At 45.9% G+C, this 15,647-nt stretch overlaps 2 protein-coding genes across 5 annotated transcripts; both read left to right on the forward strand.

The window, feature by feature from the left end:
* Positions 1-32: 32 nt before the first annotated feature.
* LOC130533104 (kelch-like protein 38) lies at positions 33-7,144 on the forward strand. 3 transcript variants are annotated; one of them, XM_057046250.1, is made up of 5 exons: positions 33-4,158; positions 4,671-5,879; positions 5,963-6,104; positions 6,192-6,297; positions 6,429-7,144. In XM_057046250.1, coding segments are annotated over exons 1-5 (1,749 nt in total). In that variant the 5' UTR covers positions 33-4,156; the 3' UTR covers positions 6,719-7,144. The 3 variants fall into 3 exon arrangements, with proteins under 3 accessions (XP_056902230.1, XP_056902231.1, XP_056902232.1); XM_057046251.1 differs by having other exon boundaries at positions 35-4,158; positions 4,657-5,879; XM_057046252.1 differs by lacking the exon at positions 33-4,158 and having other exon boundaries at positions 4,166-5,879.
* A 3,012-nt stretch (positions 7,145-10,156) lies between these two features.
* fbxo32 (F-box protein 32) lies at positions 10,157-15,512 on the forward strand. Of its 2 annotated transcripts, none has more exons than XM_057044694.1 (9): positions 10,157-10,431; positions 10,784-10,947; positions 11,195-11,244; positions 11,358-11,450; positions 13,077-13,170; positions 13,637-13,821; positions 13,934-14,116; positions 14,274-14,417; positions 14,517-15,512. In XM_057044694.1, the coding sequence occupies exons 1-9, from the start codon at positions 10,319-10,321 to the stop codon at positions 14,604-14,606; spliced, it is 1,116 nt and encodes a 371-aa protein (XP_056900674.1). In that variant the 5' UTR covers positions 10,157-10,318; the 3' UTR covers positions 14,607-15,512. The 2 variants fall into 2 exon arrangements, with proteins under 2 accessions (XP_056900674.1, XP_056900675.1); XM_057044695.1 differs by having other exon boundaries at positions 10,784-10,905.
* The last annotated feature ends 135 nt before the right edge of the window (positions 15,513-15,647 follow it).

A 15,647-nucleotide genomic window follows, 5' to 3' on the forward strand; every position in this document is an offset into this window, starting at 1 on the left:
GTCTGCCTGCCTGCCTGCCTGTCTGTCTGTTGTAGAAACCTTAATAGATTTTTTTCTCTCTGCCTCTTTCTTACTCCTAATTCACCATCTCCCGACACTTTGAAGACACTGGCTTCAGCTTCTGCCGTACGTGGAATATCAATATCTGCTGCACACACCATCAACATCCTTCATCCAACACCCCCCCAACCACCCCAGTTTCGCGCCGTGTGTCTCCGACTCTATTAGAGCAGGATAAAGCGCTCTTACATACCATGTTGCACAGTTCTGAGGGCTGCTTGATCGCCATGTCAACAACAAAGGAACCTTGGCAAGGCCACACCGGAGGGCACAATGAGTACATACAATGGATTTTCTTCCATTTCCACATTTCTTTTTTTCACCAAAGCTCTTTCTTTTTCTCCCCCTTAAAAAAAATCCTGACCCGCATGTGTTGGTTTCATCAGAAGAATCTTAAGCAGCTAACTGTAAGCCCTCTAAGACCGCATTGCTGCTTGAACACATACATTCCCACCACAAACCCCCTCAGCCCTCTCTGAGTCTCACTCCCCCACCATCTCCTCGCTCCTCCGTGTCCCTCTAAACCTTTGTTGATTTACCCGTGGACATCTTTCCATCAGCGCCAGATTACCCCGCTCTCAAATGTCTGCTGCGTCGTGCCTAAAAGCATCGCCCTCCCTTGTGGATTCGAGAGGCTATCGTCTAAATCGTGCTAAATTGCTTTGTATGTTTGTGTTTTAGCAAATACCTATGCTTCTTTTTCGTCTTTGCATTCATGGAAATATTCATGACTAAAATGGCCGAAATAATAGAGGCAATCCTTATCTCTCCAGTTTCTGTTTACACATTTACTTCATAGTTTTCTTGGAAGTCACAGGGGACAAAGCTGGAGCTTCATCAGCCTGAAATTTGCAAAACATTGGCCTGACACCTAGTGGATGCAACAGGTCTCTGTGGGAACACCGAAATGGGTTTCTCATCACCGTCTCCATCTGTTTTCTTAAAAACAACAATCGCACCAGCACCTGCATTAAGAACTGAGGCTGTACTAACAACAGTAACAAAAGTTAGCTTAGCACGTAGCTTCCATCGTAAAGAGCACACCGGAATGCGCAGTCGGGGAATATTCTTTATTTTTGGCTTTTCTTCTCTACGATCTGCCACAGGACTTTGTCTTAATTTGTGTTTGTGATTTGCATGCATTGAGCCCAATTTGTGCAAGGTTTGTCTGAGAAGCAGGGCCGGCGCTGGTCTCCCTCAAAAGAAACACATTTGCATTGCATTTACAAGTTTTAAACGGAACAATCCACTGTGTCAGATTTGGTGACACCCAGTGGTGAAAATATAGATGTCCACAAGCTTGGCGGAGAGGCTGCAATGGAACAAATTGGAGGCATATCTCCAATGGAAGGCATGATCAGCAACAAGTTGAAATGTTCCTGCAGAAAACACGTTGTAGCTGCTTCCCAGCACCCAGTAGGACTCGATATTTAAAACAAAAACAGAAAGCGCGTCTACGAATATTGTGTTCAGGCAAAAGATTAGCTAAAATGCTACAACTCCTGCTGCACTAATCACAGCGATGGTGACAGTGGTTTCCCCTGAGGCTGCTGTCAGGCCTGTTCGGGCTATAAGTCCGAACAAGGTTGGCGAGGCGCTGAATCAGTGTCGGCTCCAGGGCAGGTTACCTAAACAGACAGGAGCAAAAAGAATGGCCAACATCTACGCTGCAGACCAAACATTAGAATGACCTGTGATTACCCAAAGAGGCGGTCGGAGATAAAAACATCACCGTGTGCTGCATTGGTATCAGTTCTGAAGCTGACTGAGAGACTGTCATCTATTTTCACTGTGATTTCATAAAAAGCAAACACAGATGAAGGGGAATCATTATCTGGGCTTTGTGCAAGGATGAGTGCTTCCCTTTTCTTCATCGTTCTGTGTTTACCTTAGCTCAGGTTCGTTTGACGCTTTTAAATAATTTCAATTCTACTCAGATCTTTGTCAACAGACTAAAGGGGGAAAAGCATGGAATTTTAAAGTACAGTAAACATGATGTATAAAGAAGAAACAATCAGATGTCCACATGATATTATCACACACACACACAGTCACACACACACACACACACACACACACACACACACACACACACACACACACACACACACACACACACACACACAAGCTTATCAGTGAAATCAACACCCCCAGCTCTGTGTACTTATAGGAAGACAATCATTTGGTAATATGAAGACAAACTACTGTGGTGGGTGGAGGGGTGGTGGTGGTGGTGGCGGTGGCAGCAGGCTGCACGCCAGTAATTTGTTGTCTTAACCTACCCTGCTGCAAAGCGTGTTCCAAACCCAAAACTTGTAATAATATAAGTGTAGCCTGGAGGCAGACATTGACGAGTCTGCTTTGTCAAGGTGGGGGACGGAGAACAGCAGACATTGATCTAAACTTTAGAAGATGCAATCAGGACCCTGATTGTGTTCAGACTACGTTTTTGTCCTCGGCACAGATAAGTGAGATTACGGTCCTACGAAAGAGCATCAGCTTGCCTCCTGTTTTTTTCCTATGGTTCCAAGCGAGCGCCAATATGATTGCAAAGATTTGTGTGACCTCACTGCTGCCAAATTACAGTGAATTATGTGTAAAACACTTGTATATTAGTGTGTACGCATTTAAAGAATGTATGTCTGTGCAAAGGAAATCTTTACATTATATTTGATATCATCATAATTTTAAAAAAAAGTCCGTCAAATGATCCCAAATTGTCTATGTGTGGTGGCAAACACTAGATGGCGCTGTTTAACATCAATCTCCTGTCACTGCGTGTAATTACTGCACTATGACTGTGTTACAAGTACTTATACCTACTTTATTTACTAAAAATATTCTAACAAATCATAACAACTTTTGCCTGACTTATTGAAGGTGTGATTTAAGCAATTCATGCTTCCCAAAAGGGACCCTCAGATATTCTGTAGCCACCCCGGCACACAAAAACAGATTTTATAAAAAGAAAAGAATAACAAAATATGATATAGACATGGATGTACTTCCAAAGAACATTGCAAAATGATACGATGATATGATGTGGTAAGTGGGAACTAGCAACTATTTATGTCTGATACTCTGAGCTCTGAAAACAAGCTTGACTGCGAGGAAAAACATGTCACATCGATGCCTGTGACGAATAGTGGTGTTTTGTTGCTTCGCTACACCCACGTCGCTGGTGCGGTGTGTCACGCTGTGATCCTTTGATTTTACTCCAGCCTTAAGAAAGACACAACACAATCACCCTGACACCTTGTGGGACGTGCTCCATGAAAGCGAATGGGCTTAATCTGTCCCAGCTCGAATGAGACAAATGAGATGGAAATGAGCTTAACAGGCTCGAATGTGGGGAAACACAAGCATCTGCTGGTGATTTGTTGAGGCAGAATGTGCTTTTTGCTTGAAGGATGAATAAGCTGGGAGAATGGGAGAAGTAGAAGGCGCTCGGCACGGCGGCTGAGGGAAAAGACCATGTATTTTGTGGTGAATTTGATTTGCATCATTGAGCTATTGGAGCGTCGCTGCGGACCTCATCAGGCCGCTGTGAGCCTCTGCTGTAACCCAATCCTGTTGAGTTCTCAACCAGCCATGTGAGCAGCCAACGAACTGAGCGTTATCAAGTTTCACTGCTGCCTTTGCTGTGAGCAATCACGTGCCAGATGGAGACGGTGAAGAAAGATGCATGCTAAAGAAAATAAAACAAGACATCAGATCGCTTCAGATCAGGAGAAAGTGTTTCAGTGAGGGTGTAAGTGCACATTAAAAGTGAACGATGAGGAAAAGGGAAGAAACACCGGCTGAGATAGACGTCGATAGCATGTGAGCCTGTAGCAGCGTTGCCAAAGAGAGGTTCTATTTTTAGCGGGAGGAATGTCCACAACGGCCTCGCGGTAGCAGATCACAACAACAAACTACACAACATGCGTCTACAAAGTGTCGGCCAGCCTCTGGAACATACAGTCACACAGCATCAACACGGGAGGAAAGAGGAAGACGGTACAGGAAAATGTGAAGACATAAGATTTTTTTTTTTTTTTAATTTTCCTCCTACAGAACTGGACCCCCTGAAATATAAAAGAAGAAGAGCTGATACATGTAAGGACTCTTCAACAACCAGCGTTACTATTGACGGCATGCTGCCGGAGAGATTTTGATTTGAATTTAATCAAATGCAGGATTGTTTTTACAATGATGCTGTTGATTTGTGATGCTTAAAGCGATGTGTTTATTTGTGACTGTCTGCACTGCATTGACAGAAGGGAAAGCAATCAATGAGATTCAGTTTTAATGCCCAAACAGTGCAGGAACGCAATTACAGAAACATTATTTGACATGAAAATTGATTCTAATTGTGCAGGTGTTTCTGAAAGACCTTCTAAAATAATCAGACAGACCCTCAAATATTTTGAATTTTGTCCATATGCAATAACAGGTTTTTGTAGTGTTTTGGCTGTCTGTGAATGAAACATTTAGCGTGAGATGTTTCGAAATATTTGGAATTTATAGGAATAAATAAATAAATCAGCGTATAATTAAGTGACACAAAGGTGACACAAAGGTGAAACATTTGCATCACTTTGTTTTCATCTCCAGCTGACTTTTCCCAGGATGGAGCGACCTGCTGTTAAGGTGTTCCAGTATCAGGACCAGGAGCAGTCCTCGGACCTGCTGCTGCAGCTCAACACGCTGAGACAGGAGCAGATCCTGACTGACGTTTCGCTGTGCGCCGACAGCACAGAGATCCCCTGCCATCGCAACGTCCTGGTCTCCAGCAGCCCGTACTTCAGAGCCATGTTCTGCAGCAGCTTCATGGAGAGACGGCAGACCAAGATCACCCTGAAGGGTGTCACGTCGGCCATACTCAGCAGCATCATCGATTACGTCTACACGGGACTCATCGACATCAGCATGGAGATCGTGCTGCCGCTAATGCAGGCGGCGTCCATGTTGCAATATGGGCGCCTTTTCGAAGCCTGCTCCAGCTACCTCCAAGAGCAGCTGAGCCCTGACAACTGTTTGAGCATGATGAGACTCTCTGAGATCATGACTTGTGACAGTCTGAGAAACAAAGCGAAGGAGATGGCCGTGAAAAGGTTCTCAGATATTTCCGGGTCGGAGGATCTGCGTGAGCTCTCCTTGCCGGAGCTCCTGGGATACCTGGAGGATGACAGCCTCTGTGCCCAGGAAGAGCAGGTCTTTGAGACACTCCTGTCTTGGATCCACCATGATCCTTTAACCAGACGTGGTGCCGTCAGCGACCTCTTCAAGAAGGTTCGCCTTCGCTACATCCATCCCACCTACCTCTTTCAATTCATCGCCAATGACCCTCTGATCCAGTCGTCCACCCTCTGCACTGAGCTCATAGACTCCGTGAGACGTCTGATGTTTTCAGTCGGCAGTGAGACATCCATTGACTTCCAACCTCTCTGGGTGGCCCCGAGGCGCTACGCCTACCAGGACATGTTGGTGGTGGTAGGAGGAAGGAAGAACAGCGAGCAGACATCGAGGGAGGCCCTCGTCTTTGATGAGGAGACCAGGAAGTGGCGGCGGTTGGCCAAGCTGCCCGTCCGCCTGTATAAAGCCTCCTGCGTCACCCTCCACGGTGTCCTGTATGTTCTTGGAGGCCTGACCACAAACACGGAGCAAGCCCAGGTTAGCACAAGCGTCTACACACTCTCCCTCAAAACCAACCGATGGAGGACGGCGGAGTCCATGCTGGTGCCACGCTTCGCCCACCAGAGCGTCTCCTACCTGCACTTCCTCTTTGTTCTGGGTGGATTCGGACCCGACAGGCAACTGACCAGCAGCACAGAGAGGTGAGGTGGACCATAATTATATTGGGTTTTAACACCAGCTATGTTGGGAGTTTTACTCATGTTGGTTTTTGGTGGCGCTGTAGGTTCAACAGTATGTTCAACCAGTGGGAGCACATGTCAGCCATGCCCGAGGCTGTGCTGCACCCAGCGGTGGCTGCGACCAACCAGAGGATCTACGTGTTTGGAGGAGAGGACGCCATGCAGAACCCAGTCAGAATAATCCAGGTTGGCAGTCTTGATCAGTGTCAGTGTTTTTATCCTTTTATCCTCATCCGTTTTCCCTCACCGTGGCCCCCATCTGCCCCTCTGCAGGTGTATCACATTGCGAGGAACATGTGGTGTAAGATGGACAACAGGATGGTGAAGAACGTCTCGGCTCCAGCCGCCATCATCGAGGACAAGATCTACATCATCGGGGGTGCGTAGGTTCAGAATAAATGAGCATGTGCTCAAGTCGTGGTACGGTTCGTTAGCGCTGATTGGTTTCTAGGGTTACATCAAGGCGACGCTTGTGCCGCCCCTCTCAAATGAATTGCTCCCCCGTCACAGGATACACCCGGAGGGTAATCGCATACGACGCCAAGGCCAACCGCTTCATCAAGTGTGCCAACCTGAAGGAGAGGAGGATGCACCACTCCGCCGCCGTCCTCAAAAACAAACTCTACATCACAGGCGGACGTCTCATCAACGGCCGTGACGAGGTGGAGGATTCGGACAATTTTGAATGCTACGACCCCACGACGGACTCGTGGACGTCCCAGGGGGCTCTGCCATATAAACTGTTTGATCACGCCTCTCTGACCCTGACACACGTCTCTCACACGTGGGCCAAATCATAGCTTGAACATCTGACCCTCAGCCAAAAAAAAGCCTTTGGATTGTGATTTTGAAGAACAGATCTATTCTTTTTTTTTTTAATTGTTGATGATCAAATCCACATAAAACAGCCCTTGTCTCACCTTTTCTGACCTCACTATTCTCAGCCTGCTGTAAATCACGAGGTGGCTCCTGTCACGTTGAAATCCCGGGGATTGTGTACCGCTGGCCACAGGTCGTCGTTGTGTTCCGCTCTCTGGATCTGCTGCCGTGTTGAATTAACTCTCAAACTGTGAAATATTGTTCATAATATTACAGCATGATCGCATGGGTGGAAAGTGATTTGTGATTTTGAGCTTTTTGTGGTTAAGGACATGCAATGATGATGTTTTTTTTTACTGTGTTTTATGTTTGTTTTCCTCTTTTTTGATAATAAAAAGTAAATCCAACCATGCTCATGCGGTCAAGTGCAGTCAGAGTATCTCGTGTTAAGTCTGAATCATCGTGACGCCGGTCACACTGCTGCCCACACAGGACAGTTACATGTCCAGACAGGTTCCTGCTTGCCCGGGGACGGGGGGACGTCTTAAATATTTTGCGAAAGTGTCTCTTCAGTCAGATCAGCTTTAAATGTCAGCCAGCCTGCACTCGCACCACCTGTTAAAGGTGAAACCAAAGGCAGGAAGTTTCTGTTAGCTAATTTTTTAATTACATATTTCCGCACGTGCAGAAATAACAGCAAGAAAATCTATTTGGCAGGAGGGGGAAAATGAATGGGACCTCATAATATCTTCTAAAGGAAAAATGCTTTACTTGACTTGTTTGAAAGTGAGTTCAAAGTAAGAATCTGAAACAGCTAAGCAGATTAAACAGTTTCACTCATCAGTGACTTGCAGAGTGGCGGCAGTGCGTTCCTGTGGAAAACTATGTGACTGGGAGGGATTACGCGGAAGTTTATGTGCGTTTCTTTAAAATCAAAAGTCATTGGGTCAAAAATTTCAGACGCCCGTCAGCAGATGGGCACTACTGTTGATCCGGGGTTATTTTGAGAAACAAACAAGGGGTGGATGTTACACCACGTGAGGCATGTGGCCGCTGGGTTGCCACGCAAGGAGGCAGATGTGAGGGCCAAGGAGACACGGAGAGACCCGTGAGCCGGGTTTCACAACACAGCGGGCGAGTGATGAAACTCCACCAGGAGGGGCAGCGACAGGTGTGTGTGTGTGTGTGTGACTGGGTGCCCGTGTGACCAAGGGTGTGTTTGCAACCATGGATTTTAGACCCAGCAGCTGTCTCACCGGGTCTTAACATCACAACAAAAAACAGGGATGACTGACAGGGGATGGAGAAAAGAAGAGATCCCACTCAATAATAACCCTTTATCATGTCATATTTGATAAAAATATTGATTATAGCATTAGTAATTAACATATATATTGATCATATGAAAAGCAGTTCACTGGTCTAACCCATTAAAAAGCTAGATATGTTTATGTCATTATAATTATTTGCGTGAGAAATAAACTGTTTGTCTGACTCATGTCTGTATGTAATTTAAGAAACTCTTTAGGTCAAAGGTTCTTTCTTACTCAACCGGTGGACACCTGACAGAACACTTGCTGGGACTTTCCCTGTCATCCAGTATTAAAGCTTTGGCCTACTCTGAAAATAGACCTAATTACGCTTCAGAGACACAAAGAGTGTTACTACAGTTTACAGCCAGTGTTGTAAGCACAATAATACCTGGATCATTTTAAAGTTGCAGTTTTTATGGAGGTTTGTGACCTTTTGCATATATTAGTGTTGCATGCTCAGAAGCCCGACAGTGATGTTTTATTCAGCTTTTAATATAATGAGAGGCAGACACTGCAAATGTTCACCAATTCAGTTAAGGTATAAGAAAATGCAAATGAAGTAAATAAGCTTCTTCTGAAATAAGTTGAGGGAAAAAAACACCACCAGATAGTTTAAAGCTATTTCAAAACCAAGACAAACAGTGCTGCTTCTTGGAACAGGCACGGACTTGGGCGCGACCTCTAAGTGCTGCTGCAACTGCAGGTTAGACATGATGTCGTTACCCGCGATACAAACATCATGTGATACAGGTGAAACGTGTCTCTATATCTTACAGGAAAGATGTCAAATACAAATGATTAACACTTCCTGAGATCTTCCCACAACAATGTCTGTGTGAACATTAGCTTCCTGGTTACTCAAAAAAACAACAACAAAGCAGCAGTTGGAGCAAAGTAACATTAGAAATGGCTACAAACATACAGATTATATACTGTAAACTCGTTTAAGGCTTGGAGAGGAGTGTGTAAATACTCCATGTGTTTTAATATGCTGATAAGAGTTGACCCAGTAGCCTGGACGGACCATGTTACTGATTATCTCTAATGGCTCATTCCAAAATAAACTGAACGGAATCAGTCTGTGCTGCTGTGGGAACATTTAAATATGACAATAAAACCCTCTGCAGACACGCAAACACTCATGGAATCCACAATGTAACCCTGCACAGTGAAGGAAGGGTAGCTTGATCTATTAATAATACTGGGAATGACGAATCAGGGGACTTTACAGAGGCATTACCGTTCAACCCAAACCCTTTCTTTTTCATTATTTTAGTTTTTCAAAGTCAGATAAAGCAACTACTGACACGGAAGGATAAAACAACTGAGCAAGAACCATAAAAAAGTATTGAGAAACATGCCTGTGCATTCCGAAACCCCAGTAATTACCGCATTTCATGTTTTAAATGGTGTTTCTCATTGACATCCAGATCACAGAAGCTTTTCCCTCCATCCCTGAGAATTCTACATCTTTCTTGAAAATGAATGAACCTGCAAGAGACACAAATTGACCCCATGAAAATAAACAATAATGCATTCATATTTTAAAAAAGCTATTATAAAGATAATTAAGCCCCATGAAACTCAACAACTGGCCAACCAGCAACACATAAAAGCAAATCAAAAGAACTCTAAGTCTCAAAGGAACTCTAAATACAGTTGGAAACAAATTTATGAAAAAAACCCAATTGTCTTATATGGTAATTACAAAGTTAGTACAGTATGTTCACGTGATCTGACAAGAGTTGACAAGTTAACTAACAATGCTGATAATTGACTTTGTGTCTGCTACTGGTGATTAGGGAGGGTCACAATCGGCCCACAATGATTCCGCTGGAGTCACACTTTGAACAGTGATTTCTAAACGAGGTTGATACTTGAGAGTCTTCCGGGCCTGAACACGGCAGAAACGGTTACGTAATCGTCCACGGAACACGGACTTCTCGCGAAGGCCGTTGCGGTAAATCCTGCGGGACAAGAACTTCCCGGTATCGGAGGAAATATCGGGTGGAAAACGTGTCGTCTCCGCGCGAGGTTTCGCAACGCCGTAGTTGATAAACAAAGCCACGTGCTGCGGGGAAGTTTCCAAAGTGGGCGGAGCCTCGCTCATTTCCGGGTTCTGACTTGAGGATATAAACGGAGCTGCGCAATGGCAACATCAGACCAGAAACACTAGAACTAGTTGTGTTGGAAGAGGGATTCTGCTTGACGAGGGAACGTCTCATCGGCGGGTTTCTTTTTTCTGTTTAATTTAACCATCATCCAGCCATGCCTTTCCTCGGACAGGACTGGAGGTCTCCGGGTCAGAGTTGGGTTAAAACCGAGGAGGGATGGAAAAAGACAACAACAGACGACACAAACAACAATGTTTCCCCTGAGAGGTTGGTCTTTGAAGCAGTTCCCTAAATTTATTTTTACTCACTTTTAACATTGCACTGCTCTCCTAAAACCTAGAGAGAGATCCGATTAAGAGGCTACTTCGAGAATAAAGGAGTACATTAGAACCATGTTTCTCTTCCGGTCTTATCATAAAGCTATTAATAACGTCACGTGTGAAAGGATTAACATGCGTGTGCTCAGGTTGTTGTCTTATCCAAACATGTCAGTCTTTAAACTTGGCCCGAGTTTGCGTGCACGGCAGAAGCATTTTGAAAATGATTTAATTGCCTGTAAAAACCCGAAAGAAAAAGGCTTCTGTGCGGTAATAAGACATGGATCTTTGTGTTCTCCCAGGTTCTGCAAAGCTGAAGAAGAGGACTGTTTCAGTAAGGAAAACTTGCTGCGTTCTCTCAACTACGACATGGCTGCCAAGAAGAGAAAGAAAGACCTCATGAACAACAACTCCAAAGTTCCCTGTGAGTCCAAGACACGCCGCCGGGACGACTGTGTTCATATAAGTGAGGACAGAACTCCTGCAAAACCAATATAGCAAACTTGGGCTCTGCACCAAGAATCCATGAGGACGTTATGTAACACAGATTAGTGGAGGTCATCCCTAATAATGCAATTTATTATTAATTTTCCATCACCTCGGGAAAGTGTTGCGATAACCGTTTTACCTCTGTGGAATGTGCGTTCCTCGCAGCACTTTTAGGCTTCCAAAATGAGACGGGCTGCTAATATAAACACTCTGCTCTCTCATAGATTTCCACAGGGAAAAGTGGATTTATGTTCATAAAGGAAGCACCAAAGAGGTAACAAATCAACTCATTTGGTTTCACAACAACTTTTCATATCGTCCCCACCAATTTGCACATGCTGAGAAAACTCTGCCTGATCTAATACCCCCATAATTCAATTCTCCCAGCGCCACGGCTATTGTACACTGGGAGAGGCCTTCAACCGCCTGGATTTCTGCAGCGCCATCAAGGACACCCGGAGATTCAATTACGTCGTCAGAGTGAGTCCACGTTCCTTCTCCTGTTTGTTTCCCTGTGGTTGTTAGTAGCCTGCATGTTGTTGGCAGCACAGAGGGGGACAAAGTCAAGAGGGTGTGTAGACTCGGACCTTATCAATGCTCTGCAGACAAAAGTCCGTCAGTGATCACACCAACCCCTGCAGCACAGACACGCACCGTCGGTGTTTCCATTGTAGTTCCAACATGAATGCGGAGGCCACGTAACGCACGTTTGTCATCTCATTTGACCTCCTTTTGTATCGGTTGTGTTTTTGCTGTTGGAGCTGCGCCGCTCTGCACATTGTCCTGACACTGAACCCAAAAGCTGCTCTCCCACATGTGCTCCCATGTGAGGCTGCATGTGGCGGTGTTCTCTAGCGTTGAGGGGGGGTGGGAACAGCTGTGCACTGAGCCATGACCACTCGGTGCGTTTATGAAACCAGACCTGCTGGTTGTCAGGTGATTCAGAGAAACCATCTCCACACTGCTCGTCGCCTCCTGGCCTCCAAGTTTCCCTTTCTCCATCACAGTATCATAATTACTGCATGCAGTTGGGGGTGTTTACATTATTTTTCTCATGACTCTAGGCTCTGTTACAAGTTTTGGCTGACCTTTCAGCTCAGGCTCCAGCTCGCAGTGTGCTAATCTTTATGAACAATGCGGCTGCGTAACACTAGCATCCGTCTGGACGCGGTGTCCCAGGTCACTGCTCCTCTCCGCCTGTGTCTGATGGCATTTGTAGGTTCATTTAGCTCCGTCTCAGTTACACGGATCAGGTTCAGACACTGAAATGGAGGTTACTTCAAGGAGACTGGAACTTTGGAATTAATGTTTTAACAGAGTGTGGCAAGAAGGCGAACGTCCGGTTTCGAATCCGTCTCCAGTTGCACGCCAAGGCTGAGGTTTTAAGTGCAGTTTAGCGAACGGTGGGGGCTAAAAGTAGACACGGAAACACACATTGTTCAGCCTGGCTGCTCTACAAAGCGCCGAACACATGAGCTGCTAAAGGAGGACAGGTATGGGATTAGGGTTCCGGAAAGAATGAAGGAAGACGGCCAAAAATAATTGGAGAAGATTTAAAAAAACATTCAGGGCAGCCGAGTTTAATAACAAAGCGACTTAGTTCAGACTCGATAAATTCCCATATTCAGACATATTTAGGAGCCGAGTAACTATTAAGACCTGATGAGTTACCGCCGCCTCTCTGTCCTCCGCTGTTATGATGACAAAAGGTCACATGCTGGGGACACAGTTGGACGAGGTGGAACACTAAGTTCCTCCATGATGTCACATCATCTGCTGCGTGCCGCGCATGCCAGCCTGGGAGCCGGACAACAGCGCCGACCTCTCAGACCTCGCACGAAGGCACACGCGGACGTGGTTTTTGTTTGTGGAGGGTGGCGGGACGAGAGCGAGGCCGCGCGCGTTGTTTTGGCCGTCGAGTCCACTTTTGTTCGAGAGTAATGAGCAGGTGGACGGGATCCAGGCAGCATTTATTCTCGCGAGTGCCCTTGAGGGAACGCAGCATAACAGACATAAAATAACGAGGCAGCAGAACAGAGAGTCTCCGCGTTTGACGGGAGGAAATTTACGTCGTGTTTTTCATAACCTCCTCTCTCTCTCCTCCAGCTCCTGGAGCTTATCGCCAAGTCCCAGCTCCCCGCGCTCAGCGGCGTGGCGCAGAAGAACTACATGAATATTCTGGAGAGAGTGGTACAGAAAGGTGAGCTCCCTCAATCTTTTTACGTAAAAGTCACCTGGAAAGTTTGCTTTGGAGTTCTTTTGTGCAAAGGGAAGCTCCAACACGTGCAGGATCCTGCGGCTGTGCACCTGCTGCCCCTCGTTCTGCCTCATTTTCATCATCGTCGGAAAAAAATTGAGCATTTGTGAGGAGCATAGGTGAAGCGGAGCCGCCTTCCTGACTAGCTTCGGGACGGAGAGTAAATATTGTAATTGATGTAATGACAGGCGGTGAAACGCGGCGACAGTGGCCAGACTCTCCTGCTGGCCGCAGTGTAAACGAAACGTTCCCTTTGCTAAACAGCAATTCGGGTTGTTTAGGTGGCGTTGCGAAACCAGTCACAGCCTCGCTGCCCCGAAAATATTTAGTTTAATAAACGCTGCCGTTGGATGAGTCAAAACAGCTGTTTGTTTACTACCTGGGCTCTAAGTCTTTACGGTCTCCTCAGTTCTGGATGACCAGCAGAACCTCCGGCCCATCAAGGAGCTGCTTCAGACGCTCTACGTGTCGCTGTGCAGCCTCGTCCAGGACATGGGCAAGTCGGTCCTGGTGGGCAACATCAACATCTGGGTGCACCGCATGGAGAACATCATGCAGTGGCACCAGCAGCTGGACAACATCCAGATTAAACGAGTGAGGAGCTGCCACCTCAGGAACTTCAGAAAATTCCCAAACGTGCAGCAACGCTCATGATTATTCCTAAACCCCGTCTTCTGCTTTGTTTTATTTATTTTTTCCCGTCCAGCCAACGTCTACAGGCATGACACTGACTGACCTGCCTGCCGGCTTACAGCTGAACATCATGCAGTGCCTGACGGACGGCAGGGACCTGGTCAGCCTGGGCCAGGTGTGCCCCGAGCTGGGGACCCTCACTGAGGACCGGCTTCTGTGGAAGAAACTGTGCCAGTACCACTTCACTGACAGGCAGGTAGGTAGAAACCAAGAGCAATGCTGGATCAGGTCCCCCCCAGTTCCTCATTTAACATATCCTGGTGCTCCAGTTGAAACCAGTGCAGCCTTTTCAGCATATATTTAGCTAAACGTCTTCCCGAGGGTAACGTTTTGGTTTGCGTCTCTGCTCTTAGATCCGAAAGCGTTTGATGGTGTGCGACAAGGGTCACCTGGAGTGGAAGAAGATGTACTTCAAGCTGAGCCGCTGCTATCCTCGCAGGGAGCAGTACAGCGACACGCTGCATCTCTGCACGCACTGCCACATCCTCTTCTGGAAGGTGAGCGCGTTCGTTTTCCCTGGTGATCAACCCGGCGATAAGCGCGGCAAAACCTCGGGGATTGATCGCTGCGCCTGCTTTTGTTTTCCTTCGCCGCAGGACACAAGCCACCCGTGCACGGCCAACAACCCCGAAAGCTGCACCACGTCGCTGTCGCCTCAAGATTTTATCAACCTGTTCAACTTCTGACAGCCCTCTCCCTGCAAAGAATTGAGTCAACCCTGTAAATACTGTACATAAATCTGTAAAATACTATGTTTGAAAGTGAGATCGATTCCCAGATGTGTTTTTTTTGAGGTATGATTGTAAAAGGCTCAGGCAGCGGGACAATTATGCAATCATGTGGGGGGACCCAGAGGCTTCTGGGAGGATTTAGTGAAGGTGAATGAATGTGGTTGAACCAAACTAGTGATTTCCAAGCGGTAAAGTAGGGAAGAGCAAAAGGAACGCTCGGTCATCAAGGTTTGGTCTTGGTTCCACATTGAACCTGAACTTGGATGTGTAATGTTTTTCTGGATTTTTTTTTTTCAGTTGAGAGTTTTGTTTGAACAGAAGCGTAGTCAGACACATCTGAAAGTTTGAATTTGTGGTTTGTTTACCCGCTCAGATGAAGAAGAAAGCAAACTGAGTTTCCACAGTTCCAAAGGGATAATCAGTGTAGGAGGTGGTATGTTTTCACTAGAGTGAGTGAGTGAGTATTATTTATGTTGGCAAGTCGCAGAATGTTTACCGATTTATCTTTTCCACTTTTATAAAAACATGATAATACTGTTTTTTGTTTTTATTAAATTGCTGTTTTTTCCTCTTGTGGCTGCTAGCTGAAGAGAGTCTGTCTTTACTTTGAACCAAAGAACATTTGTTAAAAATCCATTTGGATGATGTTAAGATCTGAGGCTCCAAAAGCTGCATTGGCACGTTAGCTGTTTTATTTTTTTCAAACCATACTCGGCTGATTAAAAATCAAGGTTTTTTTTCTTTGCAAGCTACTTGCATCATTACTTCTGGTAGAATTCGATGTATTTGAGACTCTGCTCCATCGCTGCTCAGTCGGTTTATGTTTTCTTGAGTTAATAAAATAAAAATCTATGATTTGTATGTCCTGCTCATCGTTGATGACGTCACGTTGGTGAAATGAACTTTAAAATTAACTCTGACGAAAAGGCGAAAGCGGTAGACGAGCGACCTCCTGTGGACAAATACGGAACTACGTTCTGGTTCGAGTAAAGCAGA

Source organism: Takifugu flavidus, chromosome 10 (assembly GCF_003711565.1).
Source record: "Takifugu flavidus isolate HTHZ2018 chromosome 10, ASM371156v2, whole genome shotgun sequence".
Lineage (NCBI taxonomy): Eukaryota > Metazoa > Chordata > Actinopteri > Tetraodontiformes > Tetraodontidae > Takifugu > Takifugu flavidus.